Source organism: Ambystoma mexicanum, chromosome 9 (genome assembly GCF_040938575.1).
Source record: "Ambystoma mexicanum isolate Mex_15411 chromosome 9, UKY_AmexF1_1, whole genome shotgun sequence".
In the NCBI taxonomy this organism is placed as follows: Eukaryota; Metazoa; Chordata; class Amphibia; order Caudata; family Ambystomatidae; genus Ambystoma; species Ambystoma mexicanum.
This window is the reverse complement of record NC_090931.1, coordinates 327,960,699-327,978,905: the sequence shown is the minus strand read 5'-3', so window position 1 is coordinate 327,978,905 and position 18,207 is coordinate 327,960,699. Positions and strand designations below refer to the sequence as shown.

General features: G+C 45.4%; 1 protein-coding gene and 1 long non-coding RNA gene across 2 annotated transcripts in view; both read left to right on the top strand.

Annotated features, from left to right (window-relative positions):
• Window positions 1-4,149: 4,149 nt before the first annotated feature.
• On the top strand, window positions 4,150-4,670 carry LOC138488021 (uncharacterized). The gene is made up of 2 exons (XR_011274575.1): window positions 4,150-4,273; window positions 4,361-4,670. It is a non-coding gene; the product is annotated as an uncharacterized lncRNA (long non-coding RNA).
• A 4,139-nt stretch (window positions 4,671-8,809) lies between these two features.
• Window positions 8,810-18,207, top strand: part of RFC2 (replication factor C subunit 2) — a 183,827-nt gene continuing 174,429 nt past the window's right edge. The window contains exon 1 of the mRNA XM_069614736.1: window positions 8,810-9,210. Within this exon, the coding sequence (XP_069470837.1) occupies window positions 9,077-9,210 (134 nt within the window). The 5' untranslated portion in view covers window positions 8,810-9,076. The remainder of the gene's footprint in view (window positions 9,211-18,207) is intronic.

Genomic DNA, 18,207 nt, shown 5'->3' with positions numbered 1-18,207 from the left:
AACGGGATCTTAATTCATGAAGGAAAATCTAGTCATGTAATATCTAAGAAAAAATATTACCTTTCGGTATTACTGTAAAAAGCTACTACATCCATGGAATGGGTCGCTGTGGTATGTAGAGAGTCCTCAGGTACGGAGGTAGTGCAGTAATGGGCGATTCCTCCACTCGTGTCTGTAAAAACACGTATATATACTATATTAGATACACGAAAACAATGGGGTGGGATCATTCTGTGGAGAGTATTCTGTGAAGGCCTCTAGGCTCATGATATGCAATTGGGGAGCTGTTTACAAAGGATTCTCTTACCTCCTTCCTGAGAAGATGGCCGGTGCTGTAGCTCGAACCGTTCTACACGGTTTTCGCTAAAGATGGCCACTATTTACATTATGACGTCATCACGTCGAAGCGTGACGACGTCACTATGTTTAGAACGTCAGCGTGTGACGGGAAAACAGACGTCATACGGACATATTTTAGAAAACAATGTGTAATTAACCAATAGTATATAGGTGTATATCTATACTGGTGCAGGGAGTTTGAGTCAAATGAAATAAAGGTGAAAAGAGTCGAAAGATAAATGTGAGGAGTGTCTCATGTAACTTCTGGGAAATCTATTGTTTACCACGGACAAAAGTTAATCGAATATTGGACATCCGTGTGTTTACTATTTCAAGAGAAGCATGCTCACATTCTATGGTCTGTAACTTAATACATCCTATGTCAGTAAAAAATCATCCTAAGTGAACTGAACAAATTCAAAAATGTATTTAACAGCAATTGATATTGTATCCACACTGGGTTTCTGATTGGGTCAGGGGAAACAGTATTTAGTTACAAAAATGAGGCTAAACTGTAATCTTCGTTCATCCCATTGGGAGCTAGACTGTTTAGTCTCTCTATCCAGAAGATTTCCCTCTGGTTCATACGTCTGGCATGATTGCCACCTCTTGGGGCTCTGTTCACAATTTCCAAAATCACAACCTTTAGTTGAGAAATATTATGTTTCTTTATGGAAAAATGTCTTGCTACAGGTGAGTTAACACTGTTGGTACGTATGTTACTTTTGTGTTCATTCCAGCGCTCCTTGGCTTTCCTTTGTGTCTGTCCAACATAGTAAATGCCGCATGGGCAGCTTAAACCATAAATGATTGATTTCGTGTCACAAGTGGCAAAATCCTTTAGTGGGATTTTTTGGCCATTTGATGGGTGTCTTACATAGCTTCCCTTCATTATGTTGTTACAATTGCCACAACTGAGACAGGCAAACGTACCTATTTTCCTCTTGGTGAGGGTTCTTTGATTGTCCACTCTCGGTCTTTCTGCTTTAACTAGGCTATCCCTGAAGTTCCGACCCCTCTTGTAGGCGATTATGGGTGGTTCAGGAAATAGTCTCTTTAGTTGTGGATCCAATTTGATTATACCCCAGTTCTTCTTGATCATCCTTGTTATGTGATGACTCTGTGCTGAATATCTTAAAGCGTAGAGAAATGGGATCTCCTTAGATCTATTTCTTGATATACGGAGGTCTTTCCTCTCCAATGTGAGTGTTTTTTCTTCTGCTTTCTTGATGATAGACTCTGGATAGCCTCTTTCCTTGTATCTTTGTGTCATCAATAGGTTTTCATTCCTCAGGGTGTCAGTTGTTGAGATAATTCTCTTTAGTCTAAGGAATTGACTGTAGGGCAAATTATTCTTTAAATGCGTCGGATGATGGCTCCTGAAGTGTAACGTGTTGTTAACATCGGTGGGTTTGTGATAAATATTGGTGATTATCCCATCTTCCCCAATCTCTAGTTCAACGTCCAAAAAATGTAGTTTAGGGGTTCCAATTTCCATCGTGAATTTGATTCTGTCGTGGCCTGAATTGATGTATTTTAGGAATTCCTCTAGTTCGTGATGTTGTCCTCTCCAAATGACGAAAACATCGTCAATGTATCTTTTCCAGGTGATGATTTTTTTGCTAAATTTTGTTGGTATCAAAATCCATTTCATCTCCAAATGGTACATGAATAGATTAGCATAGGCTGGGGCCATTGCTGACCCCATTGAAGTTCCTGATGCTTGTAAATAGTACTGCGTCCTGTATCTGAAATAGTTGTTAATGAGTATAATTTTGCTTAATTTCATTAGGAAGGTTTTGTTTGCTTCACATTCATTTCTTAGTAGACACCATTCGAGTGCTTCCAACTATTAGCAAAAAAATCATCACCTGGAAAAGATACATTGACGATGTTTTCGTCATTTGGAGAGGACAACATCACGAACTAGAGGAATTCCTAAAATACATCAATTCAGGCCACGACAGAATCAAATTCACGATGGAAATTGGAACCCCTAAACTACATTTTTTGGACGTTGAACTAGAGATTGGGGAAGATGGGATAATCACCAATATTTATCACAAACCCACCGATGTTAACAACACGTTACACTTCAGGAGCCATCATCCGACGCATTTAAAGAATAATTTGCCCTACAGTCAATTCCTTAGACTAAAGAGAATTATCTCAACAACTGACACCCTGAGGAATGAAAACCTATTGATGACACAAAGATACAAGGAAAGAGGCTATCCAGAGTCTATCATCAAGAAAGCAGAAGAAAAAACACTCACATTGGAGAGGAAAGACCTCCGTATATCAAGAAATAGATCTAAGGAGATCCCATTTCTCTACGCTTTAAGATATTCAGCACAGAGTCATCACATAACAAGGATGATCAAGAAGAACTGGGGTATAATCAAATTGGATCCACAACTAAAGAGACTATTTCCTGAACCACCCATAATCGCCTACAAGAGGGGTCGGAACTTCAGGGATAGCCTAGTTAAAGCAGAAAGACCGAGAGTGGACAATCAAAGAACCCTCACCAAGAGGAAAATAGGTACGTTTGCCTGTCTCAGTTGTGGCAATTGTAACAACATAATGAAGGGAAGCTATGTAAGACACCCATCAAATGGCCAAAAAATCCCACTAAAGGATTTTGCCACTTGTGACACGAAATCAATCATTTATGGTTTAAGCTGCCCATGCGGCATTTACTATGTTGGACAGACACAAAGGAAAGCCAAGGAGCGCTGGAATGAACACAAAAGTAACATACGTACCAACAGTGTTAACTCACCTGTAGCAAGACATTTTTCCATAAAGAAACATAATATTTCTCAACTAAAGGTTGTGATTTTGGAAATTGTGAACAGAGCCCCAAGAGGTGGCAATCATGCCAGACGTATGAACCAGAGGGAAATCTTCTGGATAGAGAGACTAAACAGTCTAGCTCCCAATGGGATGAACGAAGATTACAGTTTAGCCTCATTTTTGTAACTAAATACTGTTTCCCCTGACCCAATCAGAAACCCAGTGTGGATACAATATCAATTGCTGTTAAATACATTTTTGAATTTGTTCAGTTCACTTAGGATGATTTTTTACTGACATAGGATGTATTAAGTTACAGACCATAGAATGTGAGCATGCTTCTCTTGAAATAGTAAACACACGGATGTCCAATATTCGATTAACTTTTGTCCGTGGTAAACAATAGATTTCCCAGAAGTTACATGAGACACTCCTCACATTTATCTTTCGACTCTTTTCACCTTTATTTCATTTGACTCAAACTCCCTGCACCAGTATAGATATACACCTATATACTATTGGTTAATTACACATTGTTTTCTAAAATATGTCCGTATGACGTCTGTTTTCCCGTCACACGCTGACGTTCTAAACATAGTGACGTCGTCACGCTTCGACGTGATGACGTCATAATGTAAATAGTGGCCATCTTTAGCGAAAACCGTGTAGAACGGTTCGAGCTACAGCACCGGCCATCTTCTCAGGAAGGAGGTAAGAGAATCCTTTGTAAACAGCTCCCCAATTGCATATCATGAGCCTAGAGGCCTTCACAGAATACTCTCCACAGAATGATCCCACCCCATTGTTTTCGTGTATCTAATATAGTATATATACGTGTTTTTACAGACACGAGTGGAGGAATCGCCCATTACTGCACTACCTCCGTACCTGAGGACTCTCTACATACCACAGCGACCCATTCCATGGATGTAGTAGCTTTTTACAGTAATACCGAAAGGTAATATTTTTTCTTAGATATTACATGACTAGATTTTCCTTCATGAATTAAGATCCCGTTTTTAATTGAGCTTTCCCTATTGTCTTTTTATCACATCTACAGGTTGAATAACCATTATTGGGCTGTTATTGCTATTGATAATAAATCCAGTTAGGATATTCCACATTGAACATCCAGGTGATTATTATTAAAAATTTCTCCCAAGAGTTAAATGACAGTTATCAGTGAGAATCTAAAATTTGATCATTGTATCATACATTATAGACGAAACAAAGATTAACGGCAATGAAGAGGGCTATCAATTCCTGAAGAAGGGGACACCCCGAAACGCGTCGAGAAAATATTCATCATTACTTTTTGTGGATATACCATGTGAAAAGCCTATTGTATAGAAAGTGTGATGAGTACCTTGTATGCCCTTGTATTATTATATTGAATGTAACCTCAAAATGAACACATTTATGTTATTATGTTTACAAAGACTGGATGATGAATGAATTGAAATTCATATCTATAACAATTAATTTAAAATTCAATTAAAACCGATGGTCCCCATCATTCTGTTTTATTATAATAGTGTCATGAATTAGCTTCTCTCATTAATTTCTTCTTTTTTCTGAAAGAAACTGAATATTACCATTGTATAGAAATATTGACTGTTTCTACAGTATAAAGGGTGTGCAGGGGACGGGAGAGTTCCACAATCTTGTGGACAATCTGTTGGATTTACATAGGTTAAAACAACCCAGTGTCAAGGTTGTTATTCTCCCCGGCACCCCGTAAATTTTCAACAAATCCTGTAAAAGAACCTTAAACCTAGGTGTGCGCTAGGCAAACAAATATTAGATCACCAAACACTCACCACCCACCTCACCCATGCAGCCCATTTCTCTAATCAAGCAGCATCCTGGATCACTTCCTTCCTTGAAGGAAGAGCCATGAAGGTCTACTCCGACACAGCTAACGCAGATCCCAACACCATAAACTGCGGTGTCCCCCAAGGATCTTGTACAGCCCCCACCTTCTATAACCTCTTCACAAAACCCCTCTTCGACCTACTTGACTCCATGGGTGTTGCATATACAAACTATGCAGACGACACTCAAGTACTTTTACTCCTATCTGGACTCTATCACCAAGACGCCACGGCCCTTCACAACATCTATGCCACTATCCAAGCTTGGATGGCAATCAATGGCCTCTGTCTTAACGGGGAGAAGACTGAAATTCTCGTCCTGGGCCAGACAAACACATTATCGAAACTAAGCCCACAATACAACAACTTCAACATAGACAACTCAACCATCTCTGTATTATCCTCTGTCAAGACTCTAGGTGTTCACATTGATGCAAATCTATCGATGAACAAACAAGTCAGCGCCATAGCCTCTGCATCAGCGTTCAGCACCAAACTCATCAATGCCATTAAACCATACTTATCCACCCCCAACCGCTTGGCCATAGCTAGAGAAACTATAGGAGCCAAACCCGATTATTGCAACGCCCTTCTAGCTGGCACCTCCGCCAAAAACATTCACAGACTGCAAACCACACAAAACAATGCCCTCAAAGCCGCCATGAGCACCCCTAGAAGAGACCATATATCCCACGCCAGACGTGAAGCACGGTGGCTCCAGGTCAAAGACCGTATTACTCTGAAAATCCTCACCATCACTCACAGGTGAATCAACAAAACCGCTCCAGCATACCTATCTGAAGCAATATCAAGGACCACATCCAATCGCCCCACCAGCGCTCAGTACACCAACCAGCTACACGTACCATGCATAAAGAGAGCCACAGCGGGAGGTCTAGGTTTCTCCTATATTGCACCGAAACTCTGGAACTCACTCCCTGCCACCCTTAGAGCTGAAACTTCCATCTCTGTCTTCCGCAACAACCTCAAGGCCACTCTCCTCAACTAGCAAGTGGAGGACTGCCTCCTCCACTTCTGCCATGTATATTGTCATATAAGACAAATGTAATATAACTATATTGTAACCTGTGTATATATACTGCTAATGACTATGTAACTATATTGCAACCTGTATATATATTGCTAATGACCATGTAACTAAGTAACTAAGCGTTGTACTGTAACAAGTGCCACGATGTCCTTGGGCTGTTGTGCGCTATATAAATACGAATAAAACAAAACAAAACAAAAACGTACCCTATGATTAGTACTGGGACGAGGACTAGTAGGACTAAGAGTAATGAAGATTACCGGTAAGTAATCCCAGCATTTTCAGTAATACAATCTAGAAAATGTAATTGCTTTTAATATAGTTTACTATTTCACTAAACACCATTTTCATAATTTTTTCGATGTGTGCTGGTTCACCACAGAGTGGCTCACACAATTAAGGATTGGCATTTTAGTAAGGTCATGTGATAGAACATTTTACATTTCTGAAAATGATAGTTAAGAAAAAAAACTGTACATCAGTTTGTGGTAAGGCAGGACAGATCGACTTGTAATTCAATGCCATCAAATCGCTGCTTTACTAGCAGCGCTGGCTAATGGGCCGGCTCCCGCCATATCCGCGATCCAGCATCAGTTCTCTAGCCGGATCTCAGGATCTGGCTTGCCTCTGCCCCAGCCCCGTCAAACAGTGCACAGTGTGCTCGCACGTGATCTAATGTGCTCTGTGCAAGCGCACTGTGCACACCTGTTGCACAGAGCACATTAGTTCACGGAGGCCCAGTGGCATATCGTGGAGGAGAGCAGAGGGGGTGTAGGGAGCAGCTGCTGGACATTTTTCAGTGGGACACCTCTCCCGTTCGGCACCTCAATGAGGGCACCCAACGTGAAATGTGTCCTGCTGGCAGGAAAATGTGTGCCGAGCAATTCCTGCTCAGCAGGCCCATTGTCCTGCCATCAGGACACCTTACCTTTTCTGAACGGGAGAGGTGTCCTGCTGCCAGGACAATGCCCCAAGCAGCCCCGGACATCAGAGGGGCTCTCACGTTGCTCTGTGTAAACAGAGCATTAGAATGTGAGCCATTAGGCACTGATGAGAGGGAGGGGGACTATTAGCAGGTAAGTTTGTCCCTTTAGAAATAGGAATGGGTAGGAGTGATAAATGTACATAATGTTGCATGCTTTATGAAATAAAGACTATGGCTTTAAAATCCAAAGGTGATTTGTTAGGCTCACTTTGAATGCAGGATGAGGGGGAATAAAACTAAAGCCATACTCTTATTGCTCGACATATTTCTATGACAAAGTATGTAGCGTATAGTTAGTTTACTATGAAAGGCTAGTTTATTATGTAATGTGGTTTGCTTCCAAGGCATTGCTATAAATAAACAATTACTTAAGCACATGAAATGTGAAGCAAAACCTTAATAAATCTGTATACCAGCTCAACCTGCTCAGTTGCTTGAATTGTCCACATCCCGGTTTCACCATTTAACCAAAGTGTGTGATCCTGGGCAAATCATTTAATCGCACTGTGACTTATCTGCAGCTCTGTAAGTGATTCTGATTCACTTCATAGCTTATGTTACTATATCATGCTATTATTAAAAAAAAGCCCAGTGACTATACAGTTGCTCCATATATAATAATAGTGCAATTTAGATATGTTGCACCACAAAGCAATTTGCCATTTGGTTTACTTATGGCAATTTATTTTAAAGTCCTTTCCATGGTGCCTCCAAGTATCAATGCCGATGCTCCTTGCTCTGAAGTCACTTCTGTTGGTGCCATATGCAAATTTGAGGTGTTGCATGCATTCTGCCCCAGAGCCCCTAGACAGAGCCCTCTATGGATGAGTTTCCTGCATCTGTAATGATCATGCAGTTTTTTTTTGTTATGTATTTAAAATGCCAACTGCCACTAAAGGTACCAAAAAAGTAGATTGGGTGGGATGGCCGATTTGGGGAAGTGAATTAGACCGTATGGAATTGCGTGTACTGCATTTGGGGGGGAAAGTAACAGGACTTTTTTAGTGCCCCCCCCAAACCCTCTCTTGTAATGCTGGATACTCCCCTGTTGAGGACAGCCCCCAGATTCCCTGAGGGTCAAAGACCCTGTGACAGTCCAGAAAGCACACTGTGCACACAGAGCAGATTCCATTTGGAAAACAAAATGATCACCGAGCCCCCAGCTTCGTGGGCTCGGTAATGTAAGCTGCTCTGTTTGAGCACACTGTGCACATTATCTAGCCCGCAAATCTGGGGGCTTGGCATAGCTCCCAACCTTTTTTGTCACCAAGGCGGGTGAAAACACCCAATTTTCTTTTTGCCGGGTGAGAGGCCCATAGAAGTGAATGGGCGAATGAGGGACTTGATGGGTGATTCATCTGCTTTTAAGGCAGGTGACACCCGCCAAAAGCGGGTGAGTTGAGCGCTATGGGCTTGGTGATCATTGCCTTTAACCAACAGATTCTGTTATTTGTAGTTTTGAGAAGATAATAATAATAATAATTTAGCATTTATATAGTGCTACGAACCCTCAGGTATCTGAGCGCTGCTCATTATTACCCACGGTGTGGTTTGAAAAGTACACAAATCATAGCAAGATACACACATATATTGTGTACCTATGGTTTGTGTACTTTTCAAGCCATGAAAGAAATGTCCCAATTTTTGAACTATTTCCAACATCCTTTCCCTGCTCACCACCCCCCCGCCCCCCCCACTGAACTCCGCCTCCTCGGAACTCCGCCCCTCCCCCAAACTGCGGCCCTTGTGGGATCCCCCTTCACATTTCTTGCATTTCCACCACTGCTTACTAGGTATTTAAAACATGCACAAGTAAACCAATACTCGCTTATAATCTTTAACTCTGAGACCCGCAGCATGGCGCTAACAGGTGCCATGTCTGCTAGGCTCTGCAGTATTGTCTAGTGCTCCAGCTGATCACGGTTTCCTGCGCGTGGCGCTTGTTGTTGTGGAGAGGTCACGTGTAGGAGGCGCACTCCAGAGGCGTCATCGTTCTGCGTTGAACGTGCTGGCGGGAGAACAGCGGGCATGGAGGCAGAGGAGATGGATACTGAACCTAGTACAGCTCCCAAAAGTGAGCCCGTGAGCCAGGCGAGCAAAGCGGCCCCCTCGACTGCCGCCTCCGGGAGCAAGAGCACCTCCTCTTCGTTTGATCTGCCCTGGTAAGGAAGACATTGGACTGCTGGCAAGAAGGGACGAGGGAATATCGCAGAGCATTGCCGCAGCCAGGCGTGGTAAAGCACCACTAGCAAGAGGGGCGCAGTGCCGCGGGGAGCCCCCTAATGGCATTGCGATCGTGGTGCGGTGGGTGTAGCCCAGCATTTACTAATTTGGGGCAGCGGTGGTTGTCTTTGATTGTCCTGCAAAACTTCCACGTAGCTTAAGTTTAGTAAGTAATATGGGTGTGGCAGGACTTTGACATTTCTCTACAAAGGTATGTGGTTTAACCGACTGTGAAGGAGGAAGCGTCGACTTGGAGATATATATCAGTCTCCGCATCTTGGCATGCCTGTCTTCACGCAAATTTATATTGCTCTAAACTTCTGGCGTGGAATATATAGTCTCATCGCATCCTTTGCTGTCTTCTATCCAGAATTCTGCATAGCACTCCAAACACACAAGTTTGCAACCTTGCGATGAAACAGTTATGGCAGTATGTTTGCTATACATATAAATGGAGATATATCATTGTTTTAATTTAATTCACTGTGACACAGTTACGTTAAAGAAACCTGTCACAGAAATAGCTAAAAAAAAAAAAGTCAACCTTCAGGTTAAAACATCTCCAATACATTACATTAATAAAACAGTGTTGCGGTAATCGGCAAGAATACAGTTGAAATATTGGTATGCCTGAATACAAAGTATGCTGTTCAGAATTAGTAAAACATGAAACAATATCAAAACGGTTACTAAAACGAATGAAATAATTTACATGCTTCTGCAATACTTAATGGATTTTTTAAATAAGCATGGAAGGTCTCCCGTATGATTTTGGGATCAATTTTATTTAAATTTTCCATCAAACAAGTAAACTCGCAATAACTTCAACATAAACAACCAAATCTACCTAACATTGAACAATAATTAAACGCTATACTTATGAGCACCACCCATACCGCTTGCTCGCAGACTGTGTTTTCAGAAGAGCTGATCGTAATAGTCCAATATAAATAATCTCAGCTAATAGTATGTATATATTAGCTGAGATTATTTATGTCGGGCTATTATGATTAGCTCTTCTAAAAACACAGTCTGCGAGCAAGCGGTATGGGTGGTGCTCATAAGTATGGCCCATAAATTGTCAGTATTAGCTGATGGCGTGAATAAACCTAAGATAAACCTAAGATAAAACCAATCTTCTTGACAAAAGTGCAGGGCATTTTAGCATTAAAGGGGAAGTTCGCTCAGAAATGTTATTGGCCCTATCGATCGGGCATGTGTTTATGAGCATACATCGATCACACTTAAACAAAATTCCAATGCATCTTACCTTTTTAGGTTTTCTCACCTTTACACATGCGAAAATGACGGGTCGGGTACCGCCATTTTGTACTAATCTTATCTGTTGATACACAGCCCTAAGTTCAAGTGCCCTTGTGGCAGTAATTCCGATCACCCGCCCCTAAAGCTGACATCACTAGTCAAAACAATATGCTCCACCTATTTTCATGACGTTCGTGTGAAGCGTAGCCAAACGTACCCTGTCATCACCCATGTCATAACGTTATGCAACGCAGAACCTGGAACATAAACACAAGTTTCCTTTTTTCACAAAAAGTAGAAGAAAAAAATATATTTTGAAGAAAATGGCAATAATCGGGACAAGTGCTTTTATTTTTATTTTTTTTAAACTTCTGTTTATTGGCAGGTGGTCAAGACAGGTACAGCACATTTATCATGTAAGTGCGAACAAAAGGAAAACATTATTACAGCATCGATATACATTGCTTCACCAATAACGTCAGATTCCTATTGTAGAGGGGAAAACACATAGTGGAAAAGCAGATTCGTACTCATGCGGCGTGTGTCAGGAGGAGTCTAGTGGTGCCGGGGAAGGGGCTGATGTCCGTTCGGCGCCATCCTTGCTGTTTAGGTAACTACGGAATTCAGTCCATACATTTGCAGGGCGGGATGGAGCGGGCACGGTGCCGATGTACTCCTCCTCGCATGTTTGTACCCATGTAAGGGCCTTCAGCCACATGTTGAGGGTGGGGGGAGTGCGGCGCTTCCAGCATTGTAATATGCATCTTTTGGCAACCATAACACTGACATTCAAGAACCTAGACAATTTCCTCACATCTTCTCCCGTCCAAATGCCAAATAGCAAGGCCAATGGGTCCATCTCTACCGGGGTGTCTATTATCTCGGTGAGCGCCTGTGTCACCTCCCCCCAGAACCTGCGCAGCGCCTCACAGGACCAAAACATATGGGCATGGTCTGCTTCGTTTGATTCGCATTTCGGGCATTTATGTGACGAACTAAGCGTAAATTTTGCCACTCTGTACGGAGTGTAGTAGAGTCTATTGAGTAACTTGTATTGGATGCAGCGGAACCTGGCACTGAGTGATACCTTTCGCGTGTGTGCACACATCTTACCCCACATTTCATTAGTGATCTCCGTTCCAAGTTCTCTGGCCCATGTCTCCCGTGGTGCCGGGGAGGTATTCTCTATTTTTCCCATCTGCATTTTATACAGGGAGGATATTATGCCCCTACAGCCTGCGGAGTTCGCTATGTACAGGAGTTCAGGTGAGTCAGGAGGCTCCTCTGGGAAGGAGGGCCACATTGTCCGCACCGCTGCTCTCAGTCTGTAGTACTGTAACAGGTCGAGCGCGGAGCCGGAGTGCCCGTGGCGTAGTGTTAGAGGGGTAATGAATGAGCCTTCAGGGTACAGGTCAGCCAGGGCTCGGTACCCCAGGCTCTCCCATCGCTGGGAGAGGTGTTGGTCATGTGTGGGGGTTAGGCCAGGAAATTGCCATAAGGGAAGCCACTTATAGTATGGGCGCTGTGCTGGGCTGGGGGAGAGGATATTGTTCCATGCCCTGATCGTGGATGCTACCGGGTCCTATGGGACATCCGCGTGGTAACCATGGTGTAATAGCAGGGTCATGATGTGGGTTCCGTCACCCGCCATTTTTTCCAATTTAACATGTGGGGGCGGATCGGGGTGTGTGTACCAATGGGTAGCATGCTGGGCCTGCGCAGCGTTCCAGTAGAGAGTTAAATCGGGGGCAGTAAAGACTCCCTTCTCATACGGGAGGGTCATATGTTGCCACTTCTTACGGACCGCTCCCGAGTGCCAGAGGAATTGGGCGAACGACGCGTGGAGCCTCTTGAAATACTGCTTGCCTGGCCAAACTGGCACATTTACAAATATATAGAGTAGCTTGGGTACCGCGATCATCTTTATTAGGGAGAGTCTACCAGCGAGGGATAGAGGGAGATTGCGCCACCTGAGCATCTTGGTTTCAATGAGCAGCGCCGTTGCTTCGTAATTATCTGCCAGCAGGGAGACTCTAGCCCTTGACACCTGAACCCCGAGATACTTAATCCCAGACGGGGACCAGCGCAGGGGGAACTCGCAGGACGGTTGCTGAGTTGTTTTAGTAAGGGGGAAGATTTCGGATTTTGAGTAGTTTATAGTGAAGTCCGAATAGGTTCCTATTTTTGTTATGTCTCGAATGATAGGGTCCAAGTGTGTGGAGGGTTGTCTGACGTAGAGGAGGACATCATCCGCGTACAGCAAGATGATTTCCGGTGTGCCCTGCAAGCGGACGCCCTTATGAGTATGACGATTTCTGACATGGTCGGCCATGGGTTCAATGGCAAGTGTAAAGAGGATGGGGGAGAATGGGCAGCCTTGTCGGGTACCCCTATGCAACTCGAAGGGGGGAGAGGGGACGGAGTTAACTAGCACCCTTGCCGACGGTCCCGTGTACAACAGCTGTATGTAGGCGATCATGTTCGGCCCGATTCCCATTTTCTCCAAGACGGCCCATAAGTATTGCCACGAGACCATGTCGAACGCCTTTTGGGTGTCCATTGTGACTGCCTGTCACGCCACCTGTCCTGGGGTCTCCTTACCCATTACGGCGCTCCACGTCTTGGAGGTTGTATCCTCGCTTCCGGGTTCGGGGGTGTCCCGGGTCTCGGGCGCTTCCGGGTCTCCTGTGCACGCTGCTTTGCGCATGCGCGGGCGTCCGCTCTCCGCGCTTCGCGCATGCGCAGTGCGCAGGATGCTCGATTCTGGGAGGTATGCGGCCCAAGCCTCGTTGTGGGGTATCCAATGCCTGGGAGACGGAACGGCTTGCGTTGCAAGCCTCCCAGGTGTTGGTGGGCCTATTTAAGGAGCCCTGATCCTTTCCAAACCGCGTCTCAACGCGGTTTGTTCGGATCGTGTCTTTGCTGCCTTGTGTGAATTCCAGTGTTCCTGCTTGCTTCCTCCTTCCCTTGTTCTGCCTGGGGAACCCCTGTCTCTCTGTCCTTGCGCTCCCTCCTTCTAGTTCCTTCCTGTTCCTGAGTCCTCCCTGGCTTCCCTTATCCTGGTCCCTGCCTGTCCCTCTTTGTCCGCCCAGTCATTCCTGACTCCATTCCGCTCCAGTCCCCGTGCTCTTCTCATTACCAGCCTGCCCTGCTTGCTTCCTTGCCTTCGTCCCTGGTGGTACAATCTGCTTCCTGCCTCCGGATCTGCATTACGCCGGAATACCTCTGAGGACTTTGAACCATCTACGCAGAGGCTCCCCCTGCCAGTGCTTGCACTGTCCTGACGCCACACCATTCAGGGGTGAGCAATACCGTGGCGTTGGGAGCCGGTTCGCCTCCAATCCGGTTCTATTCGGGCTGGGGTTGGGCTGGTTCCCCGTGCCATTAATCACGTCTCTTCGGATCCTCTGACAGCCTGGCCTCATCATCAAGAAACCCAACCGGACGAACAGGTACGCAGCGTTCTCGTGACGCTAGTTACAACAGATTGAGACGCCTGTCTTCTGACACCTCGGACACTACGATGGAAGAAGATCCGGGTCTTCGTAATGAACTCCAAGCACTTCGTGCTGAGATGGCGGCGCTTCGTCAGGAAAATGTAGCCTTACGCCAAATGATGACACAGAATGTTGGTGCCATTCCACAACCCGAAGGTCCCATGGCTCACACGGCTCCCATCAAGTTCGATGGAGATCCCCGCCGTGTGGGAGAATTTTGTAATCATTGCCGTATACACTTTCTCTTCCGTTCATCCCACTTTACCAATGACAAAGCCAAGATCGGATACATCTTGGGCAACTTATCTGGGAACGCGCTTGCCTGGGCAACTCCATTGGTCGTTACCAATAATCCAATCCTGAATGATTTTCTAGCCTTCGAGAAAGCATTCTTGGATGTGTTTCAATCCCCCAATCTGGCTTCAGCAGCGCAGAATCAATTGATGGACATACAACAAGCCAATACCGATATCATCTCTTACATCAGCCGTTTCCGTCAGTTGGCAACTGACTCCTTATGGCCAGAGGTAACGCAGAAGACCTTGTTTCGCCGTGGATTAAGAGAAGAATACAAAGATGAATTGCTACACATTCCGGAACCTGACGATCTACAGAAACTTATTGAACAAGTATTAAGGATAGACCAGAGGTTGGCCGAAAGAAGAGGCGAAAGACGACGTTTTGAGAAGGGAAACCTCAGACCACTGACTCATCCTACCGGGATGTCAGCACCTTCGGATGCTACCCAAGAACCAATGCAACTGGGAGCTGTAAGGGGCCCATTATCGGAAGAGGAGAAGAAGCGCAGGAGAAGTCTGCGATTATGTTTATACTGCGGGGGTGCTGGTCATTTTCTGGGAACCTGCCCTTTGCGTCCTATCAAGAAAGGGGGAAACTAGAAGACCTGTCGTCTAAGGGAAAGGCTACGACAGGTCCTTTCTTACTCTCAGACCTTTCCAGCCCTGGGTTACAACTGCCCCCAATGCAGCCTGCCGCCCTGATGACTCTGGGGATAACCTTGAAGTGGCTTGATAAAAGGATTGATGTCCAGGGTCTATTAGATTGCGGGGCCTCCGGTAACTATATTGATGAGGCATTCGCCATCAACATTGGTATGCCTTTACTTACCAGGAGAACTGTTATACCAGTAGAGGTCATCGATGGTACACCTTTGGCTTCCGGTCCCATCCGGTTGCATACCATCGGCATGCTATTACAGGTCATGGGGCATGAAGAAAGGATAGCCCTCGACGTCATCAAGTCACCTTCGTATCCTGTGGTTTTGGGACTGCCCTGGCTTTTGCGACACAATCCTACGATCAATTGGGAGTCCCGTACTTTGACTTTTGTTTCTGCCTTTTGCCTGAATGAATGTCGCTGCCACAACACCTCCTTGAAGTCTACAACCTTGATCCCCCTAGTTCCAGGGGAGGACTCATCTGCTTTATGCTCTCTGTCCCGGATTCCAGAAGGTTACGCCGACCTTTGTACGGTGTTTTCGGAGCCCGGAGAAATACCTCTTCCTCCTCACAGGACGTTTGACTGTTCAATAGACCTGATTCCTGGTGCTGTGATTCCTCATGGAAAGTTATATTCTCTAACGCAGTCTGAAAAACAAGTACTCCGGATTTATCTAGATGATTGTTCTAAGAAAGGTTACATCGTACCCTCCAAGTCATCCGCCGGTTTTCCGCTGTTCTTTGTTAAAAAGAAGGAGGGGACCCTGCGACCCTGTATCGATTACCGTCAATTGAATGACATAACACTCAAGGACAGGTACCCCCTACCATTGATTCGGGACATCATGGAGTCCTTACGTTCTGCCAATATCTTCACTAAGTTGGATCTCCGAGGAGCCTACCACCTGGTTAGAATCAAAGAGGGCGACGAGTGGAAGACAGCATTCAAGACACCCTTTGGGCACTACGAATACAGGGTAATGCCCTTCGGGTTGTGTAATGCCCCTGCCGTCTTCCAACGGTTTATGGACAACGTGTTTGGTGATTTGGTGGGCATTACGGTCTGGGTTTACTTAGACGACATCCTGATCTTCTCGGACGATCCAAAGTTACACGTCTCGCACGTTCGTGAAGTACTTCTGCGATTGTCACAGAATCACCTATACGCCAAAGCCGAAAAGTGCTCATTTCACCAGAATAGCATGGAGTTCCTGGGATACGTAATCAGCAATGCAGGTATACACATGGATTCGGGCAAAGTGAAGGCTATTCTGAATTGGAAACAACCACATGATTTGAAATCCCTTCAACGATTTTTGGGGTTCGCCAACTTTTATCGGCGTTTTATCCCACAGTTTTCACAGTTCACGGCCCCATTGTCACGCCTAACCAGTGTCAAGATACCTTTCCTTTGGGATCATGTGGCATCAACTGCTTTCGAGCACTTAAAGACGGCGTTTAGTACGGCTCCCGTTTTGCGTCATCCTAACGACGAGCTGCCATATGTCATCGAAGCAGATGCCTCCGACTTCGCTGTTGGGGCGGTCCTACTGCAGAAACATCCTACTTCTGGTGACGAACATCCTGTTGCCTATTACTCGCGGAAACTGACCTCCAGTGAGCTGAACTACGCAGTCATTGAAAAAGAACTCTTGGCCATCAAGACGGCATTCGAAGAGTGGAGGCATCATTTACTTGGTGGTCGTTTTCCTGTAGAAGTACGTACCGACCATCGCAACTTGCAGTTCCTACGATCATTGCAGTGTCGCACTGCTCGTCAAGCCCGATGGGCCTTCTTCTTCTCTCACTATGATTTCAACATCACGTACATCCCTAGCTCCCAGAACCAGAAGGCTGATGCCTTGTCCCGATCACTGGAAAAGGAAGAAGTGGGGGACGGTTTGAACATGCCTATGATATCTCCCAAACACTTTCTACTAACCTTAGCTCCGCATCTTCAGAGGATCATTCGAGAGACCATGAGGGATCCAGAACGAATCGACCTGCTGAAGAAACCTCAGATCTGCGAACGCAATGGGTTTTTGTTCTTTCTGAACCGGTTGTACATACCTTCGACTGCTCTTCGCTTGGACATCCTACATGGATTTCACGACTCTCGAGTAGCGGGTCATCGTGGTATCAGGGCTACCCAGGAATTAATCTCCAGACAATTCTGGTGGCCCGGATGGGCCAGAGAAGCGAAATTATACGTGGAAAGTTGTCCTGTCTGTGCTCAGACGAAGACACCCAGAAGAAAGCCTTTGGGGCTCCTCAAGCCTACTGAAACACCTCCCTACCCTTGGCATACTATCGCCACCGACTTCATTGTCGAGCTTCCGCCCTCTGCAGAACACACTTGTATCATGGTGGTTGTGGACTGTTTAACTAAATACGCACACTTCGTTCCATTCATGAAGATTCCAACCTCCTCCCAGATGGCATTGGCTTTTCTACACAACATATATCGGTTACATGGACTCCCAGAGAAGATCATCTCGGATCGTGGTTCGCAATTTCTTTCTTCTTTCTGGCGTCAGTTGTGTACTCATCTGGGTATCCACAGGGCCTTGAGTTCAGGCTACCACCCGCACACCAACGGCCAGACCGAAAGGACGAATCAGACCCTGGAGCAGTACCTACGTTGCTATGCCAATGCCACTCAGTCAAACTGGTTAAAAGTACCTGGACCTGGCAGAAGTTTCCTATAACAATGCGACCCATGCTGCCACTGGCATCAGTCCCTTTTTGTGTTCAGCTGGACAACATCCCAAGTTGGTTCCCTTCTCACCTGTGGTGTCCAGTTCCGTTCCATCTGCTGATCACTTGGTCTTCGAGATCCAGAAACAACACGACCTGGCCCGGAGAACCCTTACGAAGACACGCGAACGCATGAAGGAGCAGGCTGATAGGGGTCGAACCACGGAGCCCAATTTCCAGGTGGGCGATCTGGTTTGGTTGTCATCCAAAAATTTACCTGTTCGTAATTTGCCCACTAAGTTGGCGCCCCGATTCTATGGACCTTTCAGAATTGCCAAACGTTTGTCTTCAGTGGCTTTTCGATTGGTGTTGCCCCGCACTTGGAAGATACACCCAGTATTCCATGTCTCCCTTTTGAAACCCTATGTGCAGGATGTCTTTGGACGTTCTGGTCCTCGACCCTCCTCTGTCCTGGTTCAGGGGGTTCCTGAGTTTGAGGTCCAGGAGATCTGTGATTCAC